Source organism: Ursus maritimus, unplaced genomic scaffold, assembly GCF_017311325.1.
Source record: "Ursus maritimus isolate PB19 unplaced genomic scaffold, ASM1731132v1 scaffold_15, whole genome shotgun sequence".
Taxonomy (NCBI): domain Eukaryota; kingdom Metazoa; phylum Chordata; class Mammalia; order Carnivora; family Ursidae; genus Ursus; species Ursus maritimus.
This window is the reverse complement of record NW_024423897.1, coordinates 33,456,648-33,471,006: the sequence shown is the minus strand read 5'-3', so window position 1 is coordinate 33,471,006 and position 14,359 is coordinate 33,456,648. Positions and strand designations below refer to the sequence as shown.

Below are 14,359 nucleotides of genomic sequence, written 5' to 3'. Positions count from 1 at the left end.
TTCTTTCTTTCTTTCTTTCTTTCTTTCTTTCCCCCCCAACTTTGTGCGGTTGTCTATCTGTAAGCTTAGAGTAGACATTACCTGCTATAAACAAGATAACATTTTAGAAATAGCTTTGTAGGGGCACCTGGGTGGCTTAGTCGTTAAGCGTCTGCCTTTGGCTCAGGTCATGATCCCAGGGTCCTGGGATCGAGCCCCGCATCCGGCTCCCTGCTCAGCAGGAAGCCTACTTCTCCCTCTCCCACTCCCCCTGCTGGTGTTCCCTCTCTTGCTGTGTCTCTCTCTGTCCAATAAATAAATAAAATCTTAAAAAAGAAAGAAAGAAAGAAAGGAAGGAAGAAAGAAAGAAATAGCTTTGTAAATAAAAAAAAGTAGCAAACAAATGTTATGTGAAGTTTTGAAAATAAATATCCTGGATAGTACAGTGGTTTCCTCACAGCAGGAGAATATAGATCTCCCCCCTCATCTATGGTTATGTTTTCAGGGTTTTAGCTCCCCGTGCTCAACTGTGGTCTAGAAACAGATGATTCTCCTGACCTATTGTCAGATCAGTAGTAGCCTAATGCTATGTCACAATGGCTAAGTCATTCACCTTATTTCATCTCATCATATAGGAATTTTATCATCTCACATCGTCATAAGACGGGTGAGTGCAGTACAATAAGATATTTTGAGAGTGACAGACTACAATATAGTGTTACAACTGTTTTATTATTAGTTACTGTTAGTCTCTTACTGTGCCTAATTTATAAATTAAACTTTATCATAGGTATATATGTAAAGGAAAAAACAGTAAATGTAGCGTTCAGTACTATCCATGTTTTCAGGCACCCACTGTGGGGCTGGGAATGTATCACCTGTGAATCAGACGAACTACTGTAATCTAGTTGAGAACATGAATCCTGAACTCCTAATTTCCTAGTCCTAAATTTGTATCTTTTTCAACAAAATTTCTTGGATCTTTTGATATGCAAATATGCATTGTGATTTTCGAAGTTCTGCCTCATTTTATGGAACTCATGATGTTATGAATTGTGACATATCATCGCTTATGTACCACTAGGAGAGAAACAGCTTAATTTAAATTATGATATGCCCATGATGTTAAGATGCATCTGAATTTCAGAATTTGAAAGTGTGAAATATTTTATGTCATAGATTTAATGAAATATGGTGCCATTGTAAGTTCTCACATTTATTTAATTTTTAAAATTTTAACATCTCTTAACATTTTTGTGGAAGGAATATAGCTTGTGAAGCCCTAGTCTTTACAAATTTTGAGTTCATATTTAATGGTAAGATTTCCATATCCAATTTTTTTCTTACTAAAAAATATTATTTGAATGAATGAGTGAAACAGTGCAAAATTGATTTCTCCAAAAGAAACACAAGAAAAAACTTCACCTAATTCCTTTGAAGTTATAAAGTGCCAAGTATGTTATGAAGACTTTTATTTAAGAAATTAATTTTTCATATTTGTCACTTGAAAAATATGAACATTGGTACCCATACATCTGTATGAGCAAAATGTCTTAATAGTCATACTTTAATCTTAATTTTATAGATAGTAAGCTTTTTCAAAATTTAATGAGAACCTTAACAGATACAGTGTCTTATGAACAGTATTTTAATTAATTCCACACCAGATTCTCAGGAGAGGTATCATTTAGTTTCACTTTAAAGAATAAAAACCAAAAAAGAAAAAAGAAAGAAATAAGAATCTGAGGTTTAGAGAAGTTTAATAATATGCCCACAATCACATAATTCACACGGGCAGCTGGAATTTAAATCCACATCTGTCCAATTGACTCTAAACTTTATGTTTTTTTCCTGCACCATGCGATTGAAACTTTGTTTTAATGCAATAACTATACTGGGGAGTTATATAGAAATCAAATTTTTATAACTCAAACCGTATATTAAATATTCTAGAGGAATTAAATGTTTAAAGGAATCTTGATGAATCCTTCTTACAGTGAAGACTAGTTCTGTAATTCATGTAATCACCTTAAATATAGCTAACACATCAGACCCGTGCCAGATGGGCCATGTCGTCAAAGATGGTGTAGCCAAGAGAGGATAGCCTGCCAGTGGAGCATTGGTGGTAGTAATAGGAGTCATACAATTAGAAATCAAAGATCAGAAAAGAAAGAGGTCAGAAATCCAGGTGGAAAAAGAAGGATGAGAAAGAGTGGGTGTCAGAAGTCAACATGTATGTAAGCTAAAAATACAGGCAAAAATATAAGTCAGGTCTGGACACTAGCAGTTGGAGTAATAGTTCTTATTCTGAGACAGGTCTGGTTCATCCAGAGACATTTGTGTCCCTCGCATCACTGTGATACATGCCACAGGGATATCTGTGTGTGGCTCCGAGCTCATAGTATAAGTTGGTTAAGATCAAATGTGAAATGATGAGAGCCAAGATGGGTTTCTGCACCTGAGCATTCATTCACTCAATCACCATAAAATTCCCTAGATGCCCACTAATTCTAAGCCACCATATTTTATTTGGACTTTATCACATTACATTTTTAGTGCAGGGATAAGGGAGCATATTGGACAAACTAATTATTGTTATGAAGGTAGTTACTTTTAAGGAAACAACAATTAAGTAATTCTCCCACCTTGTAAGTTTTCAAGAATGGTGCCCCCTTTGTGTGGAAGTTATAAAAGGAGATCACTCTTTTTTTACCCATCAGCAAGCAAGCTCTTACTTTAAATTTCTTCTTTATTTCTTGTTCTTTCTTTTCTCGCTCTTTCTGTTCCTTTTTCTCCAACTCTAATCTCTTCTTTTCCTCTTTTTCCTTTTTTTTCTCTTTTTCTTTGGATGCTTCTCTGTGGATACAAAATGTTAGATTGATTTGGCATTTCCAAGTGTTGATGTGTTACAGCTCACATATCCAGAGGTTTCTAACCACAACAGAAGACAGTATCTGACAGTAGAGATGAAGGTATAAAGCCAAGGGTTGTCAAAACTCCTGGGTGTGTGAGATTGTTCTTAAATTGAGTAGGAGGCATACAAATGAGGCTACCTTCCAAAGGCTCTGCTTCCCCTCACAACCTGTGCTAGCCAGTGGGAGACACTGCTTATTAAGGCCCTGTTCTTGCTGATATCGGCAAGAATACAATTACTCTCCCCCCCGCCCTGCAGCACTCACAGGTACAGGGCATGCACATGTACATACATGCAAACCTTAGTTCAGAACTGTAGTCAGAATTGGTTGTATAAGAACCAGGTAGAGAAAATAAAGATATTTGAATCAAAAAAAGATAAAATAAGATAATATAATTATTTCTACTTTCACTCACTCTCCAAGAAATTTCTTAGTCCTGGCCTATCCAGAAACCCGTTTTGGAGCTATTTTTAACATCTTTCTGCTTTAGCAGGTTGAAACTTTGCCATCTGGTTCTGTGGTAAATTATTTCTGATAGCACCCTTGTGAGGCGAAGCACTGTCTAGGTGGGGAGCTTGTCGCATAGAGATTAATTCATTTGCCCAAGGACACACTGAGAGCAAGAAGTCCACATTCCTTGCTCAGTGATTCCCGCCTGTGGTCTAACCAGTAGCTGCTGCAGGTCTCTGGCCTCTCACAGAAGATCATTTTTAAGAATCCTCCATAAAATTCTTAGACAAATAAAGAATCTTTAGTCCTTTGTATCAAAATAAAGGTTATCATTACATGTCGGTTATTTGAACAATAAAGCTTTTTCCCCTCAGTGTTGACTATCCACCCATTCTCCCTCATAGAAATCATAATCTTCATTTTAGAGGGATGAAATCATGGTTAAAAAAATGTAACTCATACATGTCTTCATATGTTTCTCCTTCACTGTCTTGTTCCTGTCAAGGAAAACATTAGTAATGATTAATTTTAATTACTCAAAAAGGGAACATACACATATTTCATTGATCAAATACTTAGTAAAACAAGCATAAATTTAAGTGTGTGTAGATTTGTCTTCTTTAAAATATTTTTTTCTTTCAAGAGATAGACTGGAAAAATAAGAACAAAAAGATCTTATTTTATATTCTGCTATATAATTCAGATGTCTAGCCAGACTTAATGTTTATATGCAGCAGTACAAAGTTTATATGCAGCAGTACAAAATTCCTGTGAGTCAGAGTAATGATTGGTGTTTAATGTCTCAAACATTTTAGATGAAGTAATATTATAAATGGAAAAATATCATTATTACTCATAACAATTTCCATTTGCTGGTTTATGTCAATAGAACATCAATCACAGTAATTGTTAAGTATTTTAGTTAAGCTGTATTATATCAGAAGGGGGAAAAAAACTGACCTCTTCGAGATTTCCAGGACCTAAAGGTTTTTAAAAAAGAATAAAATTTAATATAGTTTAATTAAAAAGCACATTAGTACAGAATTATTAGATATAATATATTCAACATAGTTCATAATCTAACAGAACTTATGCTTTATCAGAGATATATAAGTACAAAATAGAATATGAGGCTTAGATCTTTACTATGGCCTTTTCAATACTTGTAATTTAACAGTAAAATCATCTCCCTGGCTTTCATAAACTAATTCAAAGTCCAAAACATAATGAAGACTTTTTATCCTCTTTATAAAAGGCATGCATATTTGGTTTTATGGGCTTGTGTGGAACAAAGCTATTGTCAGAAAATCACAACTAGTTTGCACTTTTTTTTTTTTAAAGATTTTTATTTATTTATTTGACACAGAGAGAGAGCCAACCAGCGAGAGAGGGAACACAAGCAGGGGGAGTGGAAGAGGAAGAAGCAGGCTCCCAGCAGAAGAGCCTGACATGGGGCTCCATTCCAGAATACCGGGATCACGCCCTGAGCTGAAGGCAGATGCTTAACGACTGAGCCATCCAGGCGCCCCTGCACTTTTTGACTTATTTGTTCCCAAGGATTTAGATTTATGTATCAAGCACATCATGTTAATTAGGTTTTTTTTTAAAAAGATACTTTACTGGGGTGCCTGGGTGGCTCAGTCAGTTAAGCGGCCTACTCTTGGTTTCGGTTCAGGTCATGATCTCAGGGTCGTGAGACTGAGTCCTGCATTGGGCTCCAAGCTGGGTGTGGAGCCTGCTTAAGATTCTCTTTCTCTTTCTCCCTCTGTCCCTCCCCCAAGCTCACTCTCTTTCTCTCTCTCTAAAAAAAAAGACGCTTTGCTATTCAAGTGTTTAGTGATATCAACTAATTATTAGAAATTAAGACATAATCTAGAGTAATAATAATAAAAACAGTGTGGTGTTGGTATAGAAACACAAGGACCAGAGGAATAGAGCAGAGAGCTCTGAGAAAGGTGCATAAATTTACATACACTCTTATATACACAGTTATTACACACACAAATGCATACATACACATACATAGACACACACCTACAGAGTTGATGTAGTGTAAAGATGGCATTATATAATATTGAGAAAATGATGGATTTCAAAGTGTGGTAATGGGAAAACTGGTTCCATAAATGAGGCAGTAAATCTGGGTTTCTACTAACTCCTCGAGGGTGGACTGCAAAGACACCAAAGACTCAGATATAAGGGATGAAGTTTACAGAAGAAAATAGAAGATAATATTTTTATTTTTTAGAGATAGGATTTCTTCACTAAAACTTTAAAACACTAGTTACAATGTAATAATTAATTAACTGATTATATCAAAATTCATTTATGTTCAGTGAAGGGCAGGTTAGGTTAATAGACAACGGACAGGATGAGAGAAGATAGTTGCAGTGTCTGCAACTGACATGGGATTAATATCTGAAATACAGAGGAACTTCTCCAAGTCAACCAGAAAAATATATCGTCAACCAGAAAAATATATCAACTCCAAGAAAAAAAGTGTTCAAAGGATATGAACTGGCAAGTTATAGGAGAGGAAACCACAAAGGCTAATACACAAACTAAGAACTCAGACCCAAAAGAAGCAGAAATATGAAAATGAAGTGAGATATCATTTTGTACATATAAGACTCAAAATTGGAAAGCTGAATAATACCAGGCATTGGTGAAAAGTAAGCATCTTGAATCTTCATGCTTATGGGAGTACACACAGATATGCAGCTTTTCTAGTCCTAATCAGTCAAAATGAATATTCCACAACTTAAGAACAGCCATTCCACTACTGGATATATATTTTAAAGAAAGTCTCTCAGAGGTCCATGTGGGAGTATGGATAAGAACATACACTGAATAATAATTATTCTAGTGAATTGGAAGTAAAATGTGAAAGCATAGGGTACATACCATGGGGTACTGTGCAGTAGTTAACAAATTAAGTATACATATAGCAACATGAGTGGGCCCCCTAAAACATGTTATGCTGAGTGTAAAAAAAAAAAAAAGAGTGGAGTGAGCTATAACATGCTGCTTATGTAAATTAAAATATATACACACATAGAAGAATATGCAAAGAATACGGACAAACAGACACACACATTTTAAATATATTAGAATATTTGTCTCTGGTTGAAAACAGAGAGAAGGGAGTGGGTCATGGAGATACAAGGGAATACATACATAAGTAAAACAAGAGAGGGGTCTTGAATGGACCAATGATGACAATGGCCCAATAGTGACCCTATCAGAATGATTAACTCAAATTTCTGTATCTGAGGTAACAAATAAATAAATAAAACATCTTTTTGCCCCATACCATCAGAGTGCATCACACCATCTTGATTTTCTTCATTTACAGGGTTTCTGAAAGCAAGAAAGAAGAGAAGGTTAAAATGGAGCAAATAGATGCTCACCTTACAATGAAAAATGAAAAAGAATAAAAGGATCACTTTTAAATTATTCTTTTTTCTTTAATTTTTGCTCAGATTTAAAACTTCAGAAGTTATTGGAATGGGCTTTAGCCACTTTTTTTTTTTTGCTGCTACTAGGGCAAAAACATGGAGAATCAGGGAGCTTGGGGACAGTTCTCTGTATTCATAGTGGACACATAAAATTAATCCATTGCTTCAGGGCAGTAATATGTTTTCTGTTAAAATGGCAGCATATCAGTACTTCAATTCTGGGATTCTGAAGGCATTTGATTGGTTTTATCATATAGATCATATAGATACCAAAGAGAAGTAGTTCTAAACCTTGACTCCTTCTTTCCAGATGTTCTCCACCTGGCTTTACTTCCATCATTTGTGGCTTGGACTCCAAGGTGCTTCATTCCAAACCACTTCACTCCAACTTCACTCCAACAGTTATCAATACCTGGGCCCCACAAATCCCTAATGATTTATGCAACCATCTATATTTTCTATTTTTATCCCCAGGTTGACTAGCATAGCTGGAGAAAATTGCTATTTCACTGATTCTGGATATTACAAATGGCATCGAATCTCAACTTTAACTTCAACACTATTCTATAATCTCATATACCTTTTCCTAGTGAACCTTCTCTCTCATCACCCTTCTCAATGGCTATTCAAAACCTTCACTACTTTCCTCAAATCTACTGTTCCTCTCCTCTCCCCTATAATCATATGATCTTGTTTCTTATTTCACTGATAAAATAGCAGTTATTGGATGTGAACTCTCTTAAGAAAATATATTCCTTTAACCCAAACTTATTCTTGCCTTCTAAGTTCCTTCCACCTGTGTTCTGAATTCTATCTAAATTATCAGTGTTTTACCCCTTTTTTCTTCTTTCTTCTGTGTGTCATCATATTATTTATATTATTATTATTCCTCTTCTTTCACTCCCCATTCCTAAATATCTCATTTTGTTTTCTCCCTCAGCTCAAGTTACTCTCATTCATAAAAGCCAAACTCTTTCTTTACCTTTCTAAATCCTCCACTTTACCACAGATAGTCCTCCTTTTCCCAGCCAAAGTGGAGAAGGCTGTCTGTGCTTACAGATTTGACTTCTTTTCCTCTCACTCAATTCTTCATGACTACACTCTGGCTTCTATTGCCGACCCTTTGCTGAAACCACTCTTAAAAGACTTACTTACCAAATCCTCTCAGCCTGCATGTTACATGATTATTTTGTGGCCCTTAACAGTATTGGCCATTTTGCCTTCCTAGAGTCTCCTTGTTTCCATAAGAAATCTCTCCTGGCTCATTTCTTGTCTTTCTGACCACCATCCTGCAATTTGCTTGGTGGTCTTATTTCCCTTTGACTTCCCCTTGAAGTGATGATGTTCCTTTGTGTTCCGGTCTTGGCTTCCTTCCTTTTTCCACTCTACATCGGTCCCTGAATGAGTCTCATATATGCCCACAGCTTCATTTGTTCCCTTAGTGTTGGTGACTTCCATTGACATCCCCAGTACAGGACTCTCTTCTGAGTTTCAGACTTGTATATACAGATCTTTACTTGAATGTTCCACAGCCAATTCTATATTAACATTGCAGAAACTAAGGCTGCCTTCTTTTATCCCAGCATAATCCTGTTTTTCCTACTAGGTTTCTTATCTTAGTGAATGGCACCACAGTTCCACGTATCTACCTTTCCTCACATGCATCCTTACTTCACACTATTCTTCAGTTCCACATCAAGTTAATCATGTTCTGTCGGTTCCATATATTTAATGTCTCCTATAATTCATTTCCTCCCTCCATCTCTCTACTCTTTCCTGCTAGACACAAGGACAGAGTTATATCATCATTAGCACGGACTCTTGCAGTAGCCATCTGCCCCCATCTTCTAGTGAGGAGGATTGCTCTCCATCATCTCCACCCTTACAGTCCCTTCTCCATATTGCTGCCAAAATGATCTCTCTAATGCAAATTATATCACTCTCATGTTCACTACTCAAGCCACTTAAATAATTAGGAAAGAGTGTTACTTAAACCCAAGAGATGCTGGTTGCAAAACTAACCCCATTTGAAGAATGTAGACTGGAAGGGCCTTGTTATCCCTTAGACCATAAAACAAACTCAGTCTGTACACTTGTGGCTCAGGAAGAATTGCCATAGACATACGTGTTTCAGTCTCCACCTGGGATGGTAAACATATGTGGTCATCAATTGTTGATCCAATAAACTTACTTCTGAACAAATTTGAAATGTTAAAATTTAACTTATATATGCTTTAGCTCTTAATTTAGGTAAATGTAAAGGCCCAATTAATCAACTGACTAGCTTGGTCATAAAAAGACACTTATTTCCCTTAGTGAATCTTTTTAGTCCTTGAGAGATTCAGAGTTAAATACAGAAATGATGAAGTAAGTCAAACCTGTGATACAAAAATTTGTGAAATAAGTTTTATAATCATTGGGAGAGTATACCTATGTTCAATTTTTTAAGGATTTGTAATATTTAAGAGATGTGTTACATTAGCAAATATTCAGCTAGTTATGTCAAACTAATTTAATATTTGTTAGACTTTTTAATTTAGTTGAAAAGTATGGATTCTTCGATTGTGTCAATGTTGAGTGTCAAAGGCTGCTCACATAAAAAAGGAGAGTCAACCCGACATTACAGGCTTCTGATAAAAGAATACACCATTACCTAGGAAGTAGTCTTACCAAAGAAACTAGAACTAATTTGGTTAAGTCACCTCTACCTCCAACTACCAATTTACAGGAAATACAGAGGAGAGAGGAACACATAAGCTATACTATAGGGAAGCACTCAGCAAAATCTAAGCTGTGGTTAACTATAATGCCTACAAACAGCTTGATTTCTTCAACAAATAAATTGCAATCAATCGATCAATAAAGTGATAGAGGGTAGGCTTATAGCTTGAAAGAGAATTGCAAATGTATAAGCCAATGAAAATGTACAGACTTTATATGGATACTTATTCCAACAAACTAAAAAAAGAGATAATTAGAAATTTGAACATGGACTTGATTTTTATATGAATATATAGAGTCTAATTTTTAGGGATACCTTCTAAAATATTCATTAATAGAATTATATGGTATTTGGCATTAGTTTCAAAATAATATGAAAGAAGGAAGTGGGTGGGGGTATTGATGAAACAAGATTGGTGATGAATTTATAATTGTCGAAGTTGGTGCAGGGGACATGGAGGCATATTATACTATTATCTCTGTCTTTTATAAAATTTTTCAAAATAAATATGCTTCTTAAAAGGTATAAGAAAAATCTCATTGCAAATACAATTGGAATATTTATGAGAACTGGACATGCTTTGATAGATTTATAAGAGTCATTTCAGTTTTGGGGAAGATTTTGCTTAGTGCAGTTATTAAATTTGTTCAGTCAGGTTTTTGAAATGCTTAAAAAATTCAATATATAGATTTGTACATGCAATACAAAACAGAAGGGGTAATTAAAACTAAATTTTTTAAAATGTTTTTTTATTACATTATGTTAGTCACCATACAGTACTAAAACTAAATTTTTAAATGTAACTATCCATTTGAAAGAATTTAACCTGAATTGTCCAATCATTAATCAAAGATCTCACTGACAATAATTATTCTTATTTAAATAAAAATTACTAGATGTATAAATAAGATAGGTATGTGAACTTAAGTACTTAAATTAGGCCTTTGCATCATTAACTTTAATGAATTGAGTATTAATTAAAAGCACAAGATGTAAATACCTTGGATGTCAAAATAAACTGACATCCTACAGAATAAAATCCACAGCCTTTTTCATGGTATATAAGGTTCTTATGACCAGTCCTGTTCTTTATTTTTTTTTTTTAAGATTTTGTTTATTTTTTTGTCAAAGAGAGAAAGAGGGAGGAAGAGAGAATGTACAAGCAGGGGGAGTGGCAGGCAGAGGGATAAGCAAGCTCCTCACTGAGCAAGGAGCTCAATGTGAGACCGGGTGCTAGGACCTGAGATCATGACCTGAGCGGAAGGCGGATGCTTAACAACTGAGCTACCTAGGCATCCCCCAGTCCTGTTCTTTTACAGTTTTCTTTTTCTTTTTCTTTTTTTTTAAAGATTTTATTTATTTATTTGGAGAGAGAGAGACAACCAGTGAAAGAGGGAACACAAGCAGGGGGAGTGGGAGACGAAGAAGCAGGCTCGCAGCAGAGCAGGGAGCCTGATGTGGGGCTTGATCCCAGGACCCTGGGCCCAAGGCAGACGCTTAACGACTGAGCCACCCAGGCACCCCAGACACTTTTATTTTTCATATATCCTCTTACATCTTCTTTTTTTTTTTTTACATATTAATATTGATTCACTCTCTGAACACTCTGTTTCTTGTTCCTCTATGCTTAGCCCACTCTGTTTTCCTTTCCTAGAAAAATCTTTCTCCTTATCATCCCCTGTTTGTGACCCTTCTTAATCTTTAAGCCTCTCCCGAAACACTCCCTTCTCTGTGAAGTCATCTCCGACGCCCTAGGCCCACGCAGTTGCTGCTTCTATGTGTCATACATTGTTCCATTATAGTGATTATTCTCTATCACTATAATTATAGAGTAATTGCTTGCAGGGCTCTCTTCCTACCATGAGACTATAAGAAAGAGACTGTCATTTTGTTAGTTAATTTATTATTATGACTGTCATTTTTAGAAAGCTATTAGGATAATTTGAGTCATGTATAGGACTTTGATTTTTTTTTGATGAATTAATTATGTTCCAGCAATACAAAGAAACTAAATTAACGTTTGTTACTAAAGCGACTGTTTATGATCATTTTTGAAAAAGAATATTAGTCAAAAAGACCACTGGACTTTCAGTTTACTTCCTAAAACACTTGAAAGAGTAACAAATAATTGCAGAATGGAGAGTATCTGCATAGCACAGTCATACATATGTAGTTGAACGTTTATACAAACCATTTACTACTTGTAGATAATGTTTGCTGCATACATTGATTCATGGACCCAACACGGTAGCATATAAATCTTAGTTTACTTTATAGAACCCTGAATGCACCATATAACATGAAAATGTTCAATAAATATGAAATTGTGTAAGAATGATTGTAAAGAATGAAGGGGAAAAAGATGAGGAGGAGAAGTAGGTGGGTGTCATAATAAACTGAGATTAAACATTTGCCAATTATTAAAAAAAAAAAAAAGTCTTGCAGGCATTGAGAAAAACTGCATTGAAGATACAGGCAAACAATGAAACCAATCACCTGTCACACAGACCTAAGCAGAGGGAGCAGGTCAAGGAGAAGGAAAGGAAGCTTATTAGCTGTTAGAACAGTGTATCTGCTCAGGAGGACCTTTCACCGGTTCTTTGTTTTTACACGGTGGTGTGCAGAATTACATAGGAAAGGCAAAGTCAATTCAACGTTACGACTGCCATTTAAGAACTAGAAAGATCGGTAGGGGAAGAAAGGGATAAAGAAAGGGGTGTAATCAGAAGGAAGAGTGAAGCATGGGAGACTATGGACTATGAGAAACAAACTGAGGGCTTCAGAGGGGAGGGGGTGGGGGAATGGGATAGGCTGGTGATGGGTAGTAAGGAGGGCACGTATTGCATGGTGCACTGGGTGTTATACGCAACTAATGAATCATCGAACCTTACATCAGAAACCAGGGATGTACTGTATGGTGACTAACATAATGTAATAAAAAAAATTAAAAAAAAATAAAAATATATATATAAAAAAAGAAAGCTATTAGACTCTATTTCCTGACTTTTAAAGATGTAAAGCTATTGACCTTTATATCTGCTTTGCTATTCACAACTTTAATTGTCGGGGTTTTTTGTTTTTTGTTGTTATTTTCTAAATAAAAAGGGCAAATCTAAGTGTCACACGAAACTTGCTTCTATACCTGCTGTTGCTGAGAATAAAATCTTTCGACTTCTCTGCGAACTTTTCTCAGGAACATGTCTTCCTGTATTGAATGCAGGAGGACCTATAAAACTATGACTTGTTTCAGCCAATGCTTTCCAAATGGAGTTAGGTAAGGCCACTTGGGAGTGCATGTCTGATAGGGCAAGTCTCAAATTCCAGACAATGTTAAGCATTTCTAATAAAGAAGAAGGTTATATAATGGTAAATTCTTACTTTTCCTCTAATTTGAGAGCCCCCCAAATCTGAAGCTATTAATGACCTCATGGTAAGAACCGTTGAACTTTTCCCTTTTCCAACCTTAGTCACTTCCCAGTATTTATTATTTCTTATCACTTCACTTTTCCTGTCTCGTTACTATTAATAAACATGGGATTTGTTTTGTATACAAAAATATTCAACCATTGGTTCTGTTTTCCTATGAAGAATTAGTTATACTGTTAAAATTATAATTAATTTTTAAAGGTGGTGCCAAGAAGCGTATTACACTAAAAGATGTTGAGCTGAACACTATTAGTGGTAAAGTTTTTCCACTTGTTTCAGTTTCTCTTCCGCTGCCTGAGTAACAGCAGAAAATGTCACTAGCTGACTTCTGACCACTAGGTGGGGAAACAATACAATTTAAAATAAAGCAGAACTTTGGCCTCAGCCTCTTTATTTTAAAAGATGGTTATTATTTCTAATTCTCTTCTGCCTCCAATCTTTTACATTCTTTTTTTTTTAAAGATTTTATTTATTTATGTGACAGAGAGATAGCCAGCAAGAGAGGGAACACAGCAGGGGGGTGGGAGAGGAAGAAGCAGGCTCCCAGAGAGGAGTCCGATGTGGGACTCGATCCCAGAACACCAGGATCATGCCCTGAGCCGAAGGCAGACGCTTAACGACTGCGCTACCCAGGTAGACGCTTAACGACTGCGCTACCCAGGTGCCCCTCAATCTTTTACATTCTTAAGGCATCCTGATCTGAATGATGTCATTACATCTGACTTCTGGGGAGGCAGGTGATAAAGGCCACCCTATCTCCTGAAATTCCTTCCCTAACACCAGTTAAAAATTCACTTTCTTGCCAGACTCTACACCCTCGGGGAGACTGTAAACCTTTCAGTTATTTATTCCTTTGGGAAGCCAGTCCCTCCCCCGAACACTGCTTCCCATTCACTCTAGTCCTTGTTTCAGGAATTCTCCCCTCGCCACCATTGTAATTTTTCCTTCTTCATTGGATCTTTCTCACTGACATACAAACATACCGTTATTTCTTCCATCTTAAAAAAAAACCAAAAACCTCAATTCCATTTTTCTCACCTGTTACTGCCCCATTTCTCCTTGAGAGAGTTGTCTATAATTGCTCTTTCCAGTTCTTCTCCTTTCCTCCTCCTCTAACGCTATTTCAGTCAGGCTTGCATGCCAAGTCCAGGAGGCTGTCTCACCCCCCTGACCTCCACAGTCCTCCCTTATTTGGCCTTCAGCAGCATCGGGCACAGTTATCACTGCCTCCTCCTGGGGAATACTGCCTTTACTTGGCTTCCGGGACACCACCCTCTTGTTTTCTTCCTATTTTATTGCTTGCTCCTTTTTACTCTCCTTTGTCCATTTTTCTTCTCCCAGGCCTAGTAGAGTTGGAGTGCCCCAGGGCTTGGTTCTCCTCTCTAGTTATACGCACTTCCTTGATGATT

The 14,359-nt window shown here is 36.3% G+C and overlaps 1 protein-coding gene across 5 annotated transcripts in view; it reads right to left on the bottom strand.

Moving 5' to 3' along the window:
* FYB1 (FYN binding protein 1) overlaps positions 1 to 14,359 on the bottom strand; it is a 149,910-nt gene that overhangs the window by 30,184 nt on the left and 105,367 nt on the right. For all 5 annotated transcript variants that reach the window (XM_008692612.2, XM_008692614.2, XM_040630486.1 and 2 more), the window contains exons 4-7: positions 6,658 to 6,704; positions 4,305 to 4,324; positions 3,807 to 3,841; positions 2,715 to 2,835 (exon numbers count right to left, since the gene is read on the bottom strand). In XM_008692612.2, the coding sequence (XP_008690834.2) occupies positions 2,715 to 2,835; positions 3,807 to 3,841; positions 4,305 to 4,324; positions 6,658 to 6,704 (223 nt within the window). The remainder of the gene's footprint in view (positions 1 to 2,714; positions 2,836 to 3,806; positions 3,842 to 4,304; positions 4,325 to 6,657; positions 6,705 to 14,359) is intronic.